The sequence below is a fragment of the Cyprinus carpio genome, chromosome A24, assembly GCF_018340385.1.
Source record: "Cyprinus carpio isolate SPL01 chromosome A24, ASM1834038v1, whole genome shotgun sequence".
NCBI classification, from domain to species: Eukaryota; Metazoa; Chordata; class Actinopteri; order Cypriniformes; family Cyprinidae; genus Cyprinus; species Cyprinus carpio.
The window spans coordinates 18,066,818-18,089,153 of record NC_056595.1 but is presented as its reverse complement, the minus strand read 5'-3'; the positions used below and the strand labels follow the sequence as shown (position 1 = coordinate 18,089,153).

The following is a 22,336-nucleotide window of genomic DNA, read 5'->3' as shown; positions in this document are numbered from 1 at the left end:
AATGATGTTGGTGCATAATATATGTAAATGTGTTTAAATGTATTAAATGATGTAAATATATTTGTAAAGATGGAAGCACTTGTACAATACAGTTGATAAGAAATGTAACCAATCAGGATCCTCACTGAGCAGCGTGTGACTTATGTGTGTGTGAGTGGATGGTCTGGGCTGTATTAAAACATTCTGTGCTTCCGTTTCATCTGCGAGGTGTTTTGGTTGGTTGAGATAGACTACGGGTACTGATAACGCCCAAAAAGGACTGTATTTTTATTTTTATTTTTTTGGCATGAAAACATTCTATGAAATGTTCCCGTACTAAAAATAATTTCTAAGTGTTACAATGCAACACATTTCCTTGTAATAAAAGAAAAAAAAAAATCAGTCACCTTTTTAATACATTATTATGCCTAATCGGGAAAAAAAAACATAGAGAGAGGGAGAAAATACAACTTATTACAATTTATTTATTTAGGAATGAATGAAAGTCTGGGTACAGTCCAAAGAGGATTTTCGTCGGGGTTGTGGGGGTATTTTTCGTAGCGTAACGCTACTGTATTTTTTGTTGATGTGCTTGGAAAAATGCCTGTAAGAAACACACGTGATCATTAATGATACAAAAGGCAACCTCTGCGAAAAAAATGCCCCAACTACGATCTCTGCACGGTCAACTTAATCTCTTCCAAACAAGGCTTTTGCTTTTGCTTTGTGTAAAAAGATCCTCTGTCCACCAGGAGGCGACCTCAGATCAGTCTCCCATCGCGCCATTTCGTTGCAGTAAAAGCCGCCAGATGGCAGTTTAGGATTGCTTCTCTCAGGAAAGGCGCGGTTCAGCTTCAGGTCTAATTTACAATATAAAAACATAAACTATCTGGTGAATTAATCGCGCCAATTATTACTGACGCGTGTCCCGGAGGACCCCTCTTAGCGGTTGAGGTGAGTTTGGACGAGTTTTGCAACAATTGAGTCTGAATCTTTCCGTGGGGCGCGCGCTTACTGCGTAAATCGAGCTTGCATTAAAGATGGAGGACATGCAAGAGGGAGTGTGTGTGTGTATTTGTATGTGTGTGTTTGTGCGTGTGTATGTGTGCGTGAGTGAGTGCGTGCGTGCGTTCAGGGGGGGATGGGATCAATTCTCGAAGGACAGTGTGTGTGCATGCCCCCTGTCCTTGATGGCACTGTCTTCCCTTTCACTCGTGGCTGTATTATCTTAATAGGCTGAGGTGCATGTGTTTCGGTGTGTAATTGCAGGGAAGAATGTGACTTTTATGTCTTCCTGCCGCCATGCACGCGGACAGACAGACACTCAGTCGGGCGCGCGAGACTCTGCTGTTGTTCTCTGAGGCTCTCGTGCGGGTCGCCGCTCGTTTGAAATGTAACGTCTGGTTTGTGTACTTACTACTAAGTTTTCTACACTTTCCCGAGTTGTCACTAATAATATGCCGTATCTACACACTTGAGGGATGGAGTCTGGTGTTGGTTAAGTAATATGGGTCAGTAAAAGATAAACAGCTCAACTTTTTGGTCCCAAACGTACATAACTCTGTTAACTAACGCGAAACATCTGAGAGGAAAAATGTGTGGAGTGTATCTTACGTATTTTTAATCATTCATGATCCATTTGTTGTTTTTCCTTATTCACTTTACAAACATTGATGTCCAAATTTAGCCGGTAGTTCATGAAGGTTTCAGTTCAGACAGTACTTAACATAGTTCAAGGAAGACTAAATCTATTTTCTGATCACTAAACCGAGCAATGAAACACTTAGAGGCACAATATTTTATGTTATGGTTGTGTATGACTTATTGAACAACGTAAAATGTTTACTGACCCTTTGGAAACGTAATGGTTCATCTAGCTTCATTCTGTTTGTAAAATATAACTAACTAATGATCTGTTTGCTAACCAAGTTGTCACAGATGGTCTGTTCATCTATCAAGACCGAATAAATGCAATATGACGTTATTTGAAAGCTCATGTTGACCCATTAATCAGTTTTCTATGTATATTCCAATGCAGTATTGTACACACATCGTTTGCTTTAGATTATACTGCTTTTTAAGGTGAGATGTTGGCAGGTGTCTGTAAATTGTCATCCTGGGCCTGAGTAAGCACTGAACAGGCGATATCCAAATGTTGTTTGTGCACTTTCTGAGTGTTGATTCAGCACTGAACCATGGTACAACACCTTGATGCTTTTTTGAGGAAATGTGGTTTATATATTTATAAAATGAGAGAAGATTTTGGCAGCGCATCAAGTACTCTTAAGCTAAGAGATACAATTATTTGACTTAGTTGAAAGCTGTATTACTTTCTGTGTTGCATATCTTACTTTGGTTAACATGCAAGTATTCCATACAAAATATGAAATAGAAATATCAAGGAAAAAAAAAAAATAGAAAACCGGAAAATATCAAGGAATTTTAAATTTATGTTTTCCATGTCTAGAAATCATAGGAATTAATGTAATGAATTAAATTTCTAAGCTTTAATATGCTTGAAATTGCTCTTAGGTAGAGTAGAACCGCAGATTTTCAAACTTTTGACCAAATTGTTCTTTCAATTAATTTTATTCCTGGTTCACAAATTGTTTTAAACTCTGCATTTGCGAATCAGTCTGTTTTTGAAACATTTTATAAGTCATCATGCGGTAATTGACTGAAAAGGATTTGGAAATGTATTGGTCAAAGTCAAAAAAAAAATTTATCCTTAGTCATCAACTCTATTTGGTTTGTACATACACTTTCTGTTTACTCTTATGAAGTCATGGCAGACATGCGTAATAGTGTAACATTAGAGCTTCACGATTTCTAATACCATAAAAACCACTTTGATCTTAGACTATTGTGATGAGGGTTTGTGCTGATTGAAGAAACCCACATTGGTATAAACGGCTTTGTACACTTTAGTGTTCGATATGTTGTCCATCTACATGCCTCGCTTACACTCTTGATAAAACAGTAAGGCTGTTACATGTTTATATCTTAATTATTGTGCTAAATGCTGAATGTTTTACTTGGTATCTAAAAGTCTAATCAATCTCAGAGGGTTAGAGTGATATTTGTAAAGATATTATTGGATTTACTCTAGAAGTATGTTAGTCTTATTGTGTGTAAGTGTTTCTGTTTGTACTGTTGCCAGGAATCTGATGGCTTTTTAAATACATCAAATAAAGGCTGTGGTTTGTAATTCTATCTATATACATCTAGCCATAGGCAAGGGAGGCATTGTGTAAAGTGTAAAATGGTTGATTTCACAATAGACCAGGGTTCATCCTTGGAGAACTAGTTAAAGACTTCAAAACAAAGCCTAAATCCCACCTTTAAGTACATTTATAGCTAACTTAAATGTAAGATTAAAAAAAGAAGAAGGATTTTCAGTTTCTTTAAAGTCTTTTTCTTTGGAGTTTGTTTTAAACCAACTCCTTGGCAGGCCTCAGCTTAAATGTGCTGATTTCATTATCTCTCACCTTTATAGAGTGAACTATAAGGCAGAAATATTATTAAGGACCACTTCAATTGATGTCCTTGGCTTTGTCCCTCTGGAGAACCACATGCGGAGAGAAAAGCTCTCCTTAGTGCATTATGCAAGCATAGATATCACCTTTCTCCTTTGGTCATTCATCTTTTTTGCATTATTTAGTGTTTGTGTATCTGTGTGTGTCTGTATATGCGTGTTATGCTAAAATAAAAACATGCATTTGTTGTTTTTATATGGTTATTTTACCAATATTCTCAGAAGCGAATCCTCTTGAAACAGATGTTAATTGGAATAAATGATGCCAGGATAGTCATATGAATATTAAACTTGCGTGTCTTCACCTTTCTGTTTTATTATGCCCTCTCCTGAGTGCGGGTGTTTTTGGCAAGCAATTTAGATGGGTGACATGTATTCCAGGAGGCCGTTGTTACCATGGAAACACCCTTACTGTCGGTCATATGTTCTTATTCTGGAATTGTATTGGCTGTGTTCCTATAAGATCAATGAATGTTGTTTTAAGAGATAAGAAAAATCACTTCACCTGTGGAATGAATGAATAGTTTTAATAACAGAAGTGGATGTAGATTTTTTTTTTTTTTTTTTTTTTCCTAAGCAGTTTTATGAATAGTGATGTGAAGGGGCTTTTAATGTTTGTGAAATCCTTCAGACGGGGCTGAAGGTACGGCATAAGTTTGAAATGGTCTTTTTCTAGTACTGTGCACATGTATGTTCATGACCAGTTTATATGCTTATTAAATTTTCTTTTGTTAAATAATAAATTTGTTGACAGTATAAACCTGTATGCAATAGTTTAATTCTGCGGTACAATACATAATGGATTAGTTTAGTTCTGCTGTGCAGTATTACATAAAGAAAATATCATTGACTATCTATATTTCTTTAGCATAATAAAGAATTTATCAGTGTACTTTAGAATCGTCTGTATACCCTAAAAAGGCAAAACACGTTAAAGGAATAGTTCACCAGAAAATTTTTGAAAATTCATTCATCATTTACTCACTCTCACGTGGTCCCAAAACCTTTTCTTCTGTGGAACACAGAAGAAGATATTTTGAGAAAGTCATGCTGGTTTGGAATGATGTGAGGCTGAGTAAAAGATTACACAGTTTTTATTTTTGACTTTAACCCCGGAACAAGTTTTTTAAATAGTTGGACATGATATTCTCTGATTTCTTTGAACCTGAGCTTAGTCAAGCCAGAGTTTTAGTTATTATATTTAGTAAGTTTAGTAATTATAGCATACTTATTGCACTGCATTTACATTCACCATTTCTCTCTCTCTTTTTTTCATATTTAGTTGTAATATGTAACACTGTAGTTTGCACAATTTAATCATTTTCCATCACATTATAATTAGTTCATTACATTTTCCACATTTTCTAAGCAGATTTGGGGTTAAAATCTGTGGAATGGATTTAAGTGTAGTAAAAATGGTTAAACAGAACTAAGTGTACTGTGCTCATATTGGTATCCAAAATATGTATTAAATAACCATTCAAGTGGCAGGAAATGTTTAGAACTTTAAGTAACAGCTGTTCAGATTCTATGGGCACTGATTGTATGTAGGCCTGGTAATTCAAGCCATTTCAGTGTAGGAAGAGTGTTAGCGGTTTACAAACAATGTTAAATTTATCTACAAGATCTTATGTCATCTAGCTAAAAGCTGAATTCCACGTTTACAAGCCAGATGAAATTACATTATTTAGAAAGTCAGTGTTGGTAATGTCTTTCGCTGCGGCCCACTCGCTTGAAAAGACCTTGATTACGCTGATGTCTTCAGACAGATTTTGATCTATAAAACATTGAGTTTCTTTCAAGCCTGAGGTGGGAATGTGTGTCTGCGAGACAAAGCGAGAGCGAATGCTGATTTTCTCACAGTCTCTCAAGACAATTGTCAAGCTATTTTGAGTGTTTCACAGATCATTAGAGACTGCTGTCTGTCCTTAGCGCGAGTCTTTATGAGATGAACAGATGAAGGGAGATATAAATCCACTCTCATGTAATTTGAATAAACAATCTTCTCTTCTTAACCAGCCCACGTATACACTGAGAAAGATGTATAGATAAAGATCAGATCTCAGTATACAAGATTTACAGTGTTAAAAAGAGTACGTTTTGACATCAGGATAAATAAAAGAAAGTGGGGATGGTGCACATAAGGATTTCTGTTGAAATGTGCCTTGTTTTGTGAACAGTTTTGTGTGGTTATGATAAGGAAATTTGTGGATTTGGTAGATGCTTTAATGCAAAGCTAATTAAAGTGCATTTATGTTGTACATTTGAGCAGTGTGGATTGAACCTATGAAATATACATTGTTAGCACTATTGTGTACATGTTGAGCTACAGAAACAAATGTTAATTCACTAATGAACACATTTAAAAACAATGTAATGTGTAACTATTTTGTTACATTTTTATAAGTTGTAACTGACATATCTTTACATCTAGACCTGTTCTGAGGAGAACATGCATTCAAAGAAAAATATATTTTATTTTCACATTTTCTCAGCCATTTTAATTAAGAGTCAGCGAGGGTAGTTGAAATCTGTGCCATGACTTATTGCTCCTTGTCATTGAAAGTTGTGTGCTGCTGTAAGAGAGTTGCACTTCTGAAAGCTTTTTGTCTGTGGAACGACTTCAGTAGGATCTATTCTGGTGATGTTTGCGTACTTGAGGAGGTAAAGATGATAGGTTTAGTAGTAAGAGATGAACTTGAAAGTCATTATGTCGTACAAGCATAAAGAGGTACTCTTGATCGAACAAAACCATAAAAGCTAGACATCAGATGCAGCTATCAGAGGTTTGTGCATGATGCACACACTCAGAATGGGCAGTTTGGTCTGATGTAAGCCAAACTGAAGCATACTGAGATTCAGAGTTTCTGAACCCCATTTAACCCCATTACTAATTCAACTAAGAGCCCAGAGTGATTTGAAAGACATTTTGTTGTGCACGAACTTGAAAATAACCAGTTATCGGATCCAAGGAAAGGGACATAATTGGTCTGATTTAAAAGCATCTCACCCAGCCAGTGCCAAGAATAGCCTCATTTGACTGTCATCATACAGTGCAAAGCATTTTATAGTGTGTCCCCAGACTAATGAATCTGTGCTGCTTGCTCTATCAGCTCGATAAGAAGCTGCAGGCCCATTAGCACATTCACTGATCCATTGAGTTGCTTTCAGGGGTTGTTCTGTGCAGTGCCATTACTGGCCACATCTACACTTCTTTTTCCAATTTGACCTCATTGTGAAGACCATTTCATCTTGACCCCATATGATCTTTTGTATACCTCTTTGGTTTATGTTTTGAATAGAAATGCAATGCATGTTTCTTTCAGATAAATGGTTTCTCTTACGTTTCAAGTAAATTTTCTCTCAGTAAAAAGTTTTTTATGAAAAAAAGTAGCAGCCTGTTCTTACATACTGTTTTATTTAACTGCATGTTAAATTGATTCATGAGAGCCGTCGTTTGAAGAGCACATGACCATCTGAACACCTATTTATAACCCCAATGTTATTGGACCCTTGCTGAATATTCATTGCAGAATAAATGAATAATTTCTGACTGTAAATGGAATGTTTCTAAAAAAATCTCAATATTTGTAATTGAAATCAGAGAGATTCAGAGATTTTATGAAGAGGAGGAGATGATGATGATAGAAATATAAAAAAAAAAATGGTAGATATAGTAACATTCAATAATATGCAGGTTAAAAGAACCAAATGCCTTTTTCACAGAGGCATTGTATGTTGTTTTGTTTAGTTTTAGCTAAAAAACTGATATTAGTTTTGAATGTTTTTGTCTATTTTTATGTGATAATCAGGAAATGTACTTGTATGACTTGAAATGGCTACGTGTGGGTGTTACCAAGATGGCTGCCAAGCGACTGACTGACCATAGGACATATGGTTGTGTGAGTTTAGGGTGGGGCAACCTGTTTGGTAATAACAATAGCAGGTTTGGAAAACCTTAGTGGAAACAATCTTTTTTTTTTAAGTTTAGTTGTACTGCTGCAAAAATTATACACTGCACCTTTAAATACCAGAAGATTGGAAAATAGTTTCAGATTGGCTGCTCATAGTGGAAGTAGAGAGTCGTTTGAAATAAATGATCTTTTACCACGAGCCATTGAACTTGTGAATGCTCCTCCATTGTATCTTGCTGACATTGACATTCATATTCTAGTACTCCCAAAAGGATTCTGCTCTCTTCACTGTCACCAGCCTTCACTGCTGAGGTGTAAATTAGCCTAGATTTTCTTTCCTGAGCTCTGGCCATACTATACTTAACACTTACTCATCAGAGGAAAAACAGCATGTCTGCTAAACTAGAGCTATTTGTGCAAGAATAACATTATTTCAGTATTTCAGTGTTTGTTTTATGTGTCTGCTGCCCTTCTCTGGTGTGATTATGTAACAGTCAGCTGTTGAGTTTGACAAAACTGTGTAGTCTTTTTCCCAGAGCACAAGCCCAGAGTTTCGGCCTGGGCCATATTTACTGAGATATCCAAATCTGTATGGGGGAGGGGAGCAATACAGATGCAAAGTAAGGGGTTTTATTTTCCCGTTATTTCCACTTAGAATACCATCTGACATCAGTTTGATCTTGAAAACCCTGTATGTTGGGAATGCCTGCATTCCTGTTGAACTTCATCCATATGTCTGTTTCCCGGGTAACGTGTGGTGATTCAAGCGTTTTGAATCCTCAATATCCACAGAAACATCTATCACTACAGTGTTTAAAGTCTCCTCTGGGGGTGGAGAGCCATCTTGTGTTGGTTAAGATCAAATCATGTGTGAAGATGCATCCAAGTGAATTTTCTAAATCAGAAGGAGATGGAAATATCTGCTTTTCATATTATCTAATAGCGCAGATATAGTCTGATATAATTTAGATCTGTATACATCCCATCTCAACTTGACATAAATGTGTTTAGCCATCCTATCTGCCTCTGTTTCTGCTGTTTCCACAGCAACAGGGAAAACCCATGCTTGGGATGCCCCCTAATGGCAGTGTTTCTTTTGTCAAATGTAATATAATTTTTTTTAGCCTCAAGTACAAGTGATTTAAAGCAAATGTTATTTTGCTGTAATAAATAAGTATTCATTATGATTGCATTTGAAGTTGTTGCATATTTTTGTGGTTTTGATCCTGGATTATAGTTTTATTGAGAATCATGGGTCGTGCTGTCCCTAGTGGCTGTGTGATGTTACTATTTGTTTATGCTTTAAAATGGGAGTTTTGGTTTTATTTTTATATATAAATTTTTTCTTTATTTTATATTATTTAAAAAAGTATTATTTTTTTTATAACTTTTATTATCTGAGCTTCTGTTTTCTAAAAAAATTCATAATAAATAATCTGAAAAATTCATATCCTGAACAGAACACAATTGCTTTATTGCTCAATAAGCTTTTTGTACTATTTTACATTTATCTGCACATAATTATGCTTCATATCATCCTGATCTGAGCTTCTGTTTTCTCTCAATTTTCAGGTTATGTGGTCTGAAGCATTCTGGGCCTGAATTGAAGAATCGCAAACATTCACGTCATCACTGGGTGATTCATCTTTAGAAGTCTCCTAGATTTGTCAGAAAACACAACATGATCAACTCAGACTTTGCTGTGTTGCAGTAAGTAAACACTTTAAAATGATGGACACTAATATAAATGTGCACAACAATGTTAATAAACATTTGCATTACGCTGAGCAGGGACTCGTCAAATGACGGGCAAGGCGACACTGTGAGTCTGAGCATGAGCGTCAGTGAGCTGGATGACTCTGGGGAGGGAAAGGGCAAGAAAAAGAGAGGCAGACCTGGAAAACAAGGAGTAAGACCACCACTGCTGAGCAGATCAACTGATTGCATTCATTTTAACCCTAAATGCATGCAACCAGCCACTCTTTCTGATCTCTCTTTTTTTTTTTTTTTTTTTTTTTTTTTTTTTTTGCCAGGCGGCCAGTAAGAAGGCCAGAAGGTCTCCAGTTGATAAAGGTGGGAGGAGGCCGAATGGAGTGGCCCATCAGAATGGAGAAGGCACAGACCCCAGCACTTTGTTTGAGGTGGTCAAACAAGGCAAAAGTGCCATGCAGGTAAAACGCAACACACCAAGTGTCTGTCTGTTTCTGTCTGTTTCTGAGGTGGAATTAAATGAATTATGTTTTTCTTTGCATTTGTTTCTAGTCCGTCATTGATGACTGGATTGAATCTTACAAGCAAGACAGAGACCTTGCACTCCTAGATCTAATCAACTTTTTCATTCACTGTTCTGGCTGTAAAGGTAATTTATCTAATTTATTTCTCAATACAGTTCCAAAGTTGCTTTTTTTAAACTATGAATTGCAATCATAGGATTTAGGCTTGGAGAGAAAAATATATTAATGCATCCTGATCATTTTTCAAATGACTGTGTATCAAAGTAATTTTATATTTAGGTTAACCTATATGCACCAGCATACAGTATATATTATTAAACATCTATGTTAATAATAAGGTAAATTACAGAGGAATCACAATCAGGAGACTTAACTTGTGTACAGCCACAGAAAACAAGATTTTGCAGCCAGCCTCTTAAATCACCAAGCTCTTATGCTGTTGATGAAAAAATTAGATGCTTCGAGATCATGATTATTTAAAACTGATTTAAATAGGGATAGGAATCTGCAGTTATTCTACCGTTTAAAAGTTTGGGATTGGTAAGATTTTTATTTTTTAGAATTTTCAATAGTTTTGAAACGCATTTATTTGCTCTAAAATATGGTAAAACAGTGATATTATCAAATATTATTGAAGTTTTTAAAATGTTCTATTTTTAATATATTTATTTTAAAATTCGATTTATTCCTGTGATGGCCATTACTGCAGTCTTCAGTATCACATTATCCTTCGGAAATCATTCTAATATGCTGATTTGGTAAAACATTTCTCATATTATCAGTTTTTGACAACAGTTGTGCTGCTTAATTTTTTTTGTGGAATCTATGATACATTTTTTTTTTTTTTCAGGATTCTTTGATAAATAGAAGGTTTAAAAAAAACACGTTTATTTTATGTCTTTTGTATCTTTAAAGAAGCCTTTTGATCAATTTCAGTGCATACTTGCTGAATAAAAGTATTAATTTATTTAAAAAACAATCACAGGCACTGTAAGGATCGAGATGTTCAGGAACATGCAGAACGCTGAAATTATCAGAAAGATGACAGAGGAGTTTGATGAGGTTTGTTATTATTTTAGACCATATTTTTTCCACCTGAATTCTTAAGTGTTAATGAATTAATGATTTTCTCTGCTCTTCTAATACAGGACAGTGGCGACTACCCTCTCACTATGGCAGGGCCGCAATGGAAGAAATTCCGATATAACTTTTGCGAGTTCATCATGGTTTTGGTCCGTCAGTGCCAGTACAGCATCATCTATGACGAATACATGATGGACACTGTCATTTCTCTGCTCACTGGGCTCTCAGACTCACAGGTCCGAGCCTTCAGGCACACCAGCACGCTGGCAGGTCAGTCCTTCTCCATTGACTTTCAAGTCATACCCGATACTGCAGTTGAGTAATTCATTTCTGTCTCGTGTCTTGTTTCTGCTGCAGCAATGAAACTGATGACAGCACTGGTAAATGTTGCTCTGAACCTGAGCATCAATCAGGATAACACACAGAGGCAGTATGAGGCCGAACGGAATAAGGTCGCAGGGAAAAGAGCCAACGAGAAGCTGGAACTGCTGTTGGAGAAGAGGAAAGAGGTGAGGTGGCTTCCTTTTCTTCCAAGTTTTGCTCTGCTGTCTCATGAATTTAATTTTCAATCTGGTTTCTTGTTTTTCATCTAGCTACAAGAAAACCAAGATGAGATTGAGAACATGATGAACTCAATCTTCAAGGGTATTTTTGTTCACCGTTACAGGTTAGTGGCATACAAGTAGCAGGCAGAAACCCAGTAGTGAGCAAATTGTTCTCTTCAGTGTCAAAGTCAAACCATTTCACTAATTATAGTCTGAATGATTTATCAGTGTGTTAGTCAGAATCAAACTGATTTTAAGAAATCCTTATCCAATAATCACAACTGATTAAAAACCAATTTGTCAATATGTTTCATAAACCTGTGGATTTCATATTGTGTTTTCTTGATTTCTTTCAGGGATGCCATAGCGGAAATCAGAGCTATTTGCATAGAAGAGATTGGCGTTTGGATGAAGTTATACAGTGATGCTTTTCTCAATGACAGTTACTTGAAGTATGTGGGTTGGACGCTACATGACAGAGTATGTATTTATTTATCTGTGCGTTAATAACTATCAAGCATAACATAAATTTTAAATGATACATACTAGATTAAATATTATTGATCTAGATTTTTAAAATTGTGTAAAATGTAATCCTTTACAGCAAGGTGAAGTTCGACTCAAATGTCTAAAGGCCCTTCAGACTCTCTACACCAACAGAGAGCTTTATCCCAAACTTGAGCTCTTCACCAATCGATTTAAGGTAATATACCGGTATATACACACAATTCTGAATACTCTATGACAGCTTTTATTATATCTCTCCATTACAATCTTCAAAATGTGCTTGAGTGCTGTAGGCATCAGTTTGGAAACATCATGATGTCACTTTCTTCCTCTCAGGACCGTATTGTGTCCATGACACTGGATAAAGAGTATGATGTGGCAGTAGAGGCCATACGACTTGTCACTTTGATTCTGCAGTAAGTATTTTTATGCAATCCTTATTTTTTAAGATTATTTGACTCCATGTTAAATATTATATGATATGACATTATTACATTCAAGAGGATTATTGAACATAATATAATGTAGTAATAAAATAATTACATTATAGAATAATAATAATTAAAAAATATGTATTGTATAATAAGTAAGAAGAGTTCCTTACTTAGTGTCTCCTGTGTTTCTTATAAGATTTCTCTTTTATGACTCTTTCTTCCATCTCTCACATCTTTCTACATCCTTAAATCTCTCTCATCTATGTTTTTTTTCCTCCTCTAGTGGTAGTGAGGATGCTCTGTCTAATGAAGACTGCGAGAACGTCTACCATCTAGTGTATTCAGCTCATCGTCCTGTTGCTGTAGCAGCTGGAGAGTTCCTTCATAGAAAGTGAGATGAATTAATGTGTTTTTGACAGCCACATTTTACTCTTTTAAACATGAAGACAGCACAGCAGACTTCTCAAATGTTTTGATCAGTTGGTTGTTGCGTCTGGCTGCAGGTTGTTCAGCAGGCATGATCCTCAGGCTGAAGAGGCTTTGGCGAAAAGACGAGGCCGAAACAGCCCTAATGGGAACCTTATCAGAATGCTAGTGCTTTTCTTCCTGGAGAGTGAGGTGAGAAAAATTCATATATTTTTTGGTGGTTTTATAAGCAGGTCGCATCCTGTATTCACCAGGCATTCATTTATTAGCTCATCCCTTCACTTAGAATTACAAAGGGATGTGTTCCAAGAAATTAAAATTAAATTCAAATAGCGGTAACAAACAGGATACAGAATTGGAATTCGAGAAAGTAGAACACATGTGGTTTTTCTAAGCATTAAATGATATTAATAATTCATGTTTAATGCCCACACTGATAAGTGTACTATATTTTAGAAAATAACCTTAATAAATTAACTTTTCTTTTATGGACCATAGTGAGTCATTATTTTTCCCAGTTCCAATTTACAGTGAATTTCTTTGTCAATATTATTAATTTTATTAATTTTTCAATAACATTTTTTTGTTATATATTTATATTTAGTTTAATTTTACTTGATTACTTTTTATAAGATATTGATAACCATGTGATGGACTTTTTGTGGTACGAATTAAAATCCATTTTGATGGCCTTGTTAATTGTTTTGACAGTCTTTTCCCAAACACTATCTATCTATCTATTTAAACACTATCTGTTTATCTAACCATCCTCCTGTCTTGTATGGTAGCTTCACGAGCATGCAGCGTACTTAGTGGACAGTCTGTGGGACAGCTCACAGGATCTGCTGAAAGATTGGGACTGCATGGTCGAGCTCCTGCTGGAGGACCCTTTGCAGGGGGAAGAGGGTACAGCCACCCACATTTATTTCAGATCTCTCTGGATGAAACTAGCATGTATCTCTGTGTTGCTCATTAGTCCTGTCTGATTATGGGGTCTTTTTGTAGTGTTGGGAGACCGGCATGAGAGCGCACTGATCGAGCTCATGGTCTGTACCATCAGACAGGCAGCTGAAGCTCATCCGCCTGTGGGCAGAGGAACAGGAAAGAGGGTAAGTTGTCTTAGAATTGGTATTTACTGTAGACATATTATAGACTCTAGGTTTAAAGACTTTCTGTTGTTCTTCTGGGCGTCCCTGGTGCTCACTGCCAAAGAGAAGAAGACACAGATTGACGATAAGAACAGACTGACTGAACACTTGATTGTTGCTCTGCCCATGCTGCTTTCGAAGGTAAAGTACAAAGGTCCAGTAATGTCAGTAAAGTTCATGAGGTAGGAGAATATCCTCACAACATAGTTTTCAAAACAACAACTGTACATGCAAAACAGAACCAAATTCCTTTTATAATCAAATCAAGCTGTCTACACTTTAGGCGTTCAATGTGACATGGCACATAATCCATTGATGGTTTCCCTTCTTCCTATTTTTACGACGCACACTACCGGTGTGTGCATTTATTTGATCAAAAATACAGTAAAAACAAAAAATAATTATTGCCATTTAAAACAACTATATCCTACTGTAATATATTTTAAAATGTATTTTATTCCATTTTCAGCTGTCATTACTCCAGTTTTCAGCGTCACCGAATCCTTCAGAAATCATTCTAATATGCTGAGTTGTTGCTCAAGACATCTGCTAAATAAAGAAATTTAAATATTGAGTTTTCAAATAATTCTGTTATTTTGAACTTTGTTCTTCAAAGAATTCTAAAAGATGTTTTCCACAAAAATATTAAGCAACACAACTGTTTTCAACATTCTTGAACAAATATTTCTTGAATCAACATTTTAGAATGATTTTAAATTGTAATAAAATTTCATAATTTTGACTGGTAGTGAATATACATGCATAAAAAAAAAAAAAATAATACTTAACTAATACATATATGCTAGCTTGTGATGGCATAAAGTTGCTGAAACGAATGACTTTGAATGGTACAGGAAAAATGCTTCATATTTGTTTTGCTTTTGCCTTTAGTACCAGACTGATGCTGAAAAGGTGGCAAACCTCCTTCAGGTCCCTCAGTACTTTGATCTTGAAGTCTACAGTTCAGGACGAATGGAAAAGGTCTGTTAGAGTTCTTACTACTGTGACATAAAAATTTAGACTGACACGTTGTGTTTCAGTCATGTGTTTAGTTGTTTTCTGATATTTATTCCTATGTCTTTCTGGCTGTGTTTAGCATCTGGATGCCCTACTGAAGCAGATCCGGGTGGTGGTGGACAAGCACACTGAGATGGAGGTTCTGGAGGCATGTAGCAAGACTTACAGCATCTTGTGCAGTGAAGAATACACCATCATGAACCGCGTGGACATCGCTCGCAGCCAACTCATCGACGAGCTCATGGACAGATTCGCTCACTCAGTGGAAGACCTGCTGCAGGAGGTGAAAGAGCAGTTTCATTTCAGTGCTTTTTTCATCTCATATATGAATATTAGTGACTGGTCTTTATGCATTTGATATTATATTCTGTCTTTGTTCATTACTTTATTTTCTAGGGTGATGAAGCAGATGATGATGACATTTATAATGTTCTTTCAACGTTAAAGAAGCTGACTGCTTTTCATAAGTAAAAGACCAATTCCCTCTGATTTTGTCTTTGAAATGCAGAACTTGTTTCTGTCTACAGATCATTCAGGTTTGTTTTGTATGCTTTCCAGTGCACATGACCTCACAAAGTGGGACCTTTTCAAAAATTGTTATCGATTGTTGAAGATGGGGATTGAACAGGGCTCCATGCCAGAGCAGGTAAATGTGTTAAACTATGAAAATGGATGGCGATCAATGGAATTTTAACTTTCTAATTTAAAAACATTGAATAAACTGGCATGAAACACAAACTTATAAAAGATTTTTATTTCAAATAAATGCTGTTCATTCAAGAATCCTACAAAAAAGGCATGATGGTTTCCACAAAATATTTAAGTAGCACAACTGTTTTTAGGGGTGCAAGATAAATATCGGCTGATAATTAATGCGCATCTCGTCAGTACAGCCGGTTCTCTAATCAGCGGTAAATTCCATCAGGTGCGTGATTTCACACAGAGCAGCTGTTACTACACAGAGCTGTTGTTAACAGACAAGATTAGAGAACCAGCTTTACTGACGAGATGCACATTAATTATCGGCCGATATTTATCGTGCACCCTTAACTGTTTTTAACATTGAGAATAAATGTTTCTTAAGCATCAAATCAGCAATATAATTTTTTTTAAGGCTTATGTGACTCTGGTTGCTAAAAGTAACCTTTGGCATCACATGAATAAGTTACATTTTAAAATTATATTAAAATAGAAAAGTTATTTTAATTAAAGTTACATTATTACTGTTTTCACTGTATTTTCTTCTAATAAATGCAGCCTTGGTGAGCAGAATAGACTTCCTCACCCCAAACATTTGAACTGTAGTGTATACAAAACCAAAATAAAAGCTTGATAAACGATATTAAATTTAAAAATATCACATATATTGATAACTAGGAATGAGTTGTAACATGTTTATTATGGAATAGCCCTTTGTAACCCGGTGCATTAAATGTTGAATCTTTATTCTCTTGCCTTGTGGTCAGATTGCTGTCCAGGCTCTGCAGTGCTCTCATTACTCCATCCTGTGGCAGCTGGTGAAAATAACTGAAGGATGTCAATCAAAGGTGCAGTTGCCAAGTACATAAGTCTGATTTATTTATGTTCTCTGAGAATTATGTGTGACGGAGTTCATATGTGTTTCCTGGGCAGGATGATCTTGTGGCATTAAGGAGAGTGGTGAAGTCTTTTCTAGCAGTTTGCCAGCAGTGCCTGTCCAATGTGAACACTCCAGTCAAAGAGCAGGTGAGTAAAGGCATTTTAGTGACACTGACAGACGTTTTGCTGGTGTTCTTTAATTATAATCTTCAAGGGATAGTTCACCCAAAAATGAAATTCTGTCATTGATTACTCATCCTCATGTTGTTCCTTCCTTCATCTTCGGAACACAAATTAAGATATTTTTTATGAAATCCGAAAGCTTTCTGACCCTGCATAGACAGCAACGCAACTGAAAAGTTCAAGGCCCAGAAACGTAGTAAGGACATCGTAAACATAGTCCATGTGACATCAGTGGTTCAACTGTAATTTTATGAAGCTACAAGAATACTCTTTTTGCACAAAGAAAACAAAAATAACGACTTAATTTCAACAATTTCTTCTCTTCCATGTCAGTCATTGACGTGCTATATAGCATTGGTGTTGCTATAGAGTTAGAACCGGTGAATCCGGTTTACAGGTTTCATAGAAAGAGAATGATGTGCGCCAAATGAGTCCCTGTAGAAATCGAGTACTTTAATGGTTGCGGATGAAATAGTTCAACACGAGAGCCAATGCAATGACGTGAAATAAAATGTCATCATGTTTTAAAGAAGATTGGCTTGATTAAGTGTTGGAAATAGCGGCACAGAATGGTAACAAAACTCCAAGACTTTTACAGTCATACACAGCAGCAGGCATGTCCACAATGTCGTAGATGATTAGTTTGCAGCAGGCGGCCAACAGAGTCCTCCTCTTATGAAGAGCCTCAATCTTATTGGCTTCATCCTCTTCGTCACCATCTGAAATTAAAAAATTTAGAAAAAGTTTGGAAAGGCATGAGGGAATGTAATGAACTGTCCCTTTAAATTTCAGTTTCAATGTGTGCTATGAGTCACTCTTTTCAAGAGTTTGTCTGTTTAATCTCCACAGGCTTTCATGTTGCTATGTGACCTGCTGATGATTTTCAGTCACCAATTGGTCACAGGTGGTCGAGATGCTCTGCAGCCATTGGTCTTCAACCCAGACAGTACTCTGCAGAATGAACTGCTCAACTTTGTCCTGGATCACGTGTTTATCGACCAGGACGATGAAAATCAAAGCATGGGTGTGTGTCTGTTCTGATACACTTGGACTTTTGTAATCAGAACTATCCTGAGAATGAGACAGTGAAATAATAAGAAATTGGAGAATTTCTTTATAAAGCACATAAAAATATGTTGACACTTCTGAAAGGTGTCCAATATAATGATACTGAGAAAAGTAAAAACATAAGCACTACTGTTTAAATGTTGGGTACTTGCCAAACACTAAACAGCATTTAATCGAGACTTCTTAAAGAGACTCTGCTTTAAATTTTTACATTTCAGAGGGTGATGAAGAGGATGAAGCCAATAAGATTGAGGCCCTTCATAAGAGGAGGAATCTGTTGGCCGCCTTCAGCAAACTAATCATCTACGACATTGTGGACATGCCTGCTGCTGCTGACATCTTCAAACAATACATGAAGGTATGAAAAACTGGGATACTTTTAAAGCGCACAGCTCTGTATGGTTAAAATGTGATTCAAATAATTGGTGTTTATTTTTCAGTATTACAATGACTATGGAGACATCATCAAGGAAACGTTGAGTAAGGCCAGACAGATGGACAAGATCCAGTGTGCAAAGACCCTAATCCTCAGCTTGCAGCAGGTATGGGATATGATTTTAGGATGAGATTGTTGTCGCAGTTGGTTATGGATTTTGAATCTCTTACAACGTTCCTCCCTGATGCTTCAAATATTCAATTTGCACACTTTTGTTTACAGCTCTTCAATGAGCTGATCCAGGACCAAGGACCCAACCTGGACCGAACGTCCTCCCATGTCAGTGGCATTAAGGAATTGGCCCGTCGCTTTGCACTCACATTTGGGCTGGACCAGATCAAAACCAGAGAGGCCGTGGCCACACTGCACAAGTAAGAAACTTGGCATACTCATCTTTACTGCACAGTTTGTATGTAAAGTATGAAAACAATAAATCGCAGAACCAGAACCGATTTTAATGACCGTAGGTTGTTTTTTTAACTCTAGATGTTTAATGTGAATGTTTGCATGAACTAATGTTATATAACAAACATAGGGATGGGATTGAGTTCGCCTTCAAGGTCCCGAATCCAAAAGGACCGGAGTACCCACCACCGAACCTGGCTTTCCTGGAGGTGCTCTGTGAGTTCTCCTCCAAACTCCTACGACAGGACAAAAAGACTGTGTAAGTAAACACTTTGAGGATGTTTTATGTGTATATATTTTGTGCAGCAGCTGTAAAAAAAAAAAAAAAAAAAAAAAAAAAAAAAAAATTAAACACCCTTATTAAAGGGGAAGTTCATCCAAATTACCCATACCCATTTTATCTTTTGTCCGTACAATTGAAGTGGGAACCAAAATGGTATAGTTACCAACATTTTTCAAAATGTCTTCTTATGGCTCTACAAAAGAAAGCAAGCCATAGGTTTGGTATGGCATGATTGGTTAGTAAACTATGACAGAATTTTCATTTTTAGATGGACTGTCCCATGAATTCTTTATTATTGCTATTTTTTTACAATTTAGAATAATGATAACATTACCAAACTGTGTCCAGACATTAGGCACTGTGTTTGTGCATGTTACATAGTGTTTGATAAACTCTGTTTAATGTGTTCATGCCACAGTCATTCCTATCTGGAGAAGTTTATGACAGAGTATATGATGGAGAGAAGAGAGGACGTCTGGCTGCCTCTCATCGCATACAGGAACTCCCTTCTGACTGGAGGAGATGACGACCGACTGTCTGTCACCACCGGTGCCAGCTCTACCAGCAAAGCCAGCACGGTCCGCAGCAAAAGGGGTCGACCGCCACAGCACAAAAGACGACCAGAAGGTAGAATAAAACCTTTAATGTTTCATGCAAGAGTTTAAAAAAAAAAAACAAACAGTGAAACTCACAAAATGTATTAATCTTAAATAACAGACTGCATGTAAAATACCATATTATTCTCTTGTCCATGACTTCATGGTGTTGACATCGTCTCGGATTAATCTGATTTGACATTGATGTCTTTTTGTGTCATTTGACAGAAGAGGCTGTTGAGGGTTCGTGGGTAATGCGTAATGACACACTCCAGACACCAGGGGCCCTTCACACCCCACAGCTCACATCCACTGCCCTGAGAGAAAATCCCAGACAGGCAGCGGATCACATCCCAGACCAAGACTCGTCAGAACCAGGCTCAGAACCAGACTACATGCACAAGTATGGAATTAAAGCCTAATAAAAACAGGCAGCTGTTTTTTCACATTGAAAGATAGGAGAAACATGCAGAGCGTGCTGTTTTCTTATGTAACTTGAGCTCCTGCTGAAGCAATTCTCACACTGTTCTTGCATCACTTTGTCCCCTCTCATTCAGTCCTCAGATGCAGATGTCATGGTTGGATCAGCAGAAGATGGAGGAGGTGAACAGAAAAGAGAGAGGAGGGATGAACTACATGAAATCACGCAGTGGTGGAGTGAGACAGCAGGTGTACGTACTCACACTGACCATGATGCTAAGCAGTTGACATTTCAGGAAGCTTTTTGTCCTTTACTAAAGCAGCAATTATAATCATGTGTGCAGTGACTAAACCCCCTTCAATCATAATTGAATAGATGTTACATAATAATATATAAATATTACATAATACAATATTTAACACACACATATATAGAAATAATAAATGTTAAAAAATTGCTAATTGCTTTTATAAAAAGGCAGCAACAGCAATATAATTAAACCATTATTAACAAATATATTTATATATTACATATATTGAAATTTTAATTTTATAGAATAATAATAAAAACTTACTAATAATTACATTTAATTTAATCCAGTTTAAAAAGTATGTATTGCATGCACTTATTAAATGGAAAGATTTTTATTTATTAAGTAATAATAATTGTCAGAATAAAATAGATTTAGTTATATATTATTAGATAATAAAAAAAATGATATTTATACAGCATGTAAAAAATCTAGATATATAGTTTATTAGCGTAACTATAAGCATAGTTTAAGAAATTAATTACAAAACATCAGTTTATCGTATCCTTAAAATGTGTCATTTCATTCAGACGAGGCCTCATGGAAGATGACGCTGAGCCCATCTTCGAGGACGTGATGATGTCCTCACGCGGTCAGCTAGAGGACATGAATGAGGAATTCGAGGATACCATGGTGATCGATTTGGTAAGAACTTACAGATGTGCTGAGCTCTGTTTTGTGAGTTCTTTAGTGCATTTGTAATGTTTCTGGTGAGAGCCAAGACTACAGTTCATATGACAACATCTGTTCATCTGTAAGATTAGATCTTTGAGGTCATTTTTGCTCATATGTCCGTTCCACATTTTAGCCAGCGTCGAGAAACCGGAGAGAAAGAGCTGAACTCAGACCAGACTTTTTTGACTCTACGGCCATAATGGAAGATGATGCTGTAAGTGCACCTTTAAGATATTGATATGTAAATTAGATAAAGGTGTAACAATGTAACTTGTTTTGTAGGATTACCACATTTAAATCTTCAAATTAAAACCCTGCTTTGTTTTAAACATCATTCTGAACATGCTTTTATTTATTATTATTCAGTGCTTTTGCGAAGGAAGTACTAATCAATTTACCATGTCTTCTTCCTCTAACAGGGATTCGGAATGCAGATGTTTTGAGAGAGATTTGAGCCTCTGTGGGGATCACAACCAGCAACCAACAAGAATCACATCTTAACTGTTTATTTTGTGTTTTAATAGCAGTTTCACACAACTACGCAAGCATGTGAGCTTCCTTAGTTTTGTGGTCGGCCATAATCCCATTGTGAGCCTTTCCTCTCAGTCAACATTTCCTCAGTTCATAAGGACCAAGAAAGCCTGTACAGTCTGTAATCTGCTGGTCTTACATTGGTGTTAGGATTTCAGCAACATCTCAGCTGAATCGGTTCCTGTTTTTCATATCCAGTGATTTCTCAGAGCAGATGTGGTTTAATCAGACATTGTCCGGACAGATGTTTCTGCTTCAAAGCTGTTTTAAGACTACCACCCATTCATGTTCCGGTTTTGTTCAGCGTCAAATTTAGAAAGCATTCATTCATAAGCTAGAGCCGTAATTATTTTCTTTTCAAGTTTGTCCAGAAGTACTATTGGCCTTAATGTATTATGGCTTGAATTTGGTGTTAGATTACTTCATTTATCAGATTAGTAAAAGCAAAGCCCACATTTGTTCAGAAGAACTTTTTAAAACTTAAAATGTTCAGATATATGCGGATATTTCAGGAGGAAGTACACAGAAGTATTCATTCATTCAGACACTGGTCATGTGTTTTATACAAACCTTGAACTTGTTTGTTCTCATTTTAAAGACATGTTTACCTCCTCTGTTTAGTCTGCTCAGTGATTTACCTTTTTACTGTGCATTTTTGGAAACATTGTAGCTTTCACACAATACTGTATTGCTGTGAACATTTATTGATCGTTTATTGGGCTTTGAGGTCCATCTGAATATCCACAGAGCAGGTTTTGATAGAGCCTGTGAAGAGTTTTGAAGAGTGATGTCAGAACCCTTGTTTAGACCGGTGCTTTTAGATACAATTCTGTTTCAAGACTCCGATCAAACAGTGGGATTGTCATTTATTTTAACCTTTTAACTGTTCAAACTTTGCTTTTTTTTAAAAAACAAAAAAAAAATGTTTAAATAAAAGTATTTAAAAGTATTGTCAAGTATTTTCAAAAGAATTTTGTGAAACCTGCCTTGTTGCTAATACACATTAATTGATGCTACACGCAAGATTT

At 36.3% G+C, this 22,336-nt stretch overlaps 1 protein-coding gene across 1 annotated transcript; it reads left to right on the top strand.

The window, feature by feature from the left end:
- The first annotated feature begins 735 nt into the window (after positions 1-735).
- LOC109049160 (cohesin subunit SA-1-like) lies at positions 736-22,257 on the top strand. The gene is made up of 34 exons (XM_019066861.2): positions 736-933; positions 9,001-9,138; positions 9,220-9,337; positions 9,462-9,599; positions 9,691-9,787; positions 10,648-10,724; positions 10,811-11,015; positions 11,103-11,254; positions 11,339-11,412; positions 11,647-11,770; positions 11,895-11,993; positions 12,134-12,213; positions 12,515-12,622; positions 12,735-12,849; positions 13,446-13,563; positions 13,663-13,766; positions 13,854-13,946; positions 14,697-14,786; positions 14,902-15,105; positions 15,219-15,289; positions 15,381-15,468; positions 16,289-16,369; positions 16,455-16,547; positions 17,433-17,607; positions 17,870-18,009; positions 18,092-18,193; positions 18,310-18,458; positions 18,623-18,751; positions 19,194-19,402; positions 19,600-19,774; positions 19,929-20,042; positions 20,633-20,747; positions 20,911-20,991; positions 21,197-22,257. The coding sequence occupies exons 2-34, from the start codon at positions 9,110-9,112 to the stop codon at positions 21,218-21,220; spliced, it is 3,771 nt and encodes a 1,256-aa protein (XP_018922406.1). The 5' UTR covers positions 736-933; positions 9,001-9,109; the 3' UTR covers positions 21,221-22,257.
- Positions 22,258-22,336: the final 79 nt, after the last annotated feature.

Coding starts and splice junctions, on each gene's coding strand:
- LOC109049160 (XM_019066861.2), top strand. CDS start 9,110: ATGATCAACTCAGACTTTGCTGTGTTGCA. Junction 11,016..11,102: donor GCACACCAGCACGCTGGCAG/GTCAGTCCTTCT, acceptor TTTCTGCTGCAG/CAATGAAACTGATGACAGCA. Junction 12,214..12,514: donor CTTGTCACTTTGATTCTGCA/GTAAGTATTTTT, acceptor TTCCTCCTCTAG/TGGTAGTGAGGATGCTCTGT.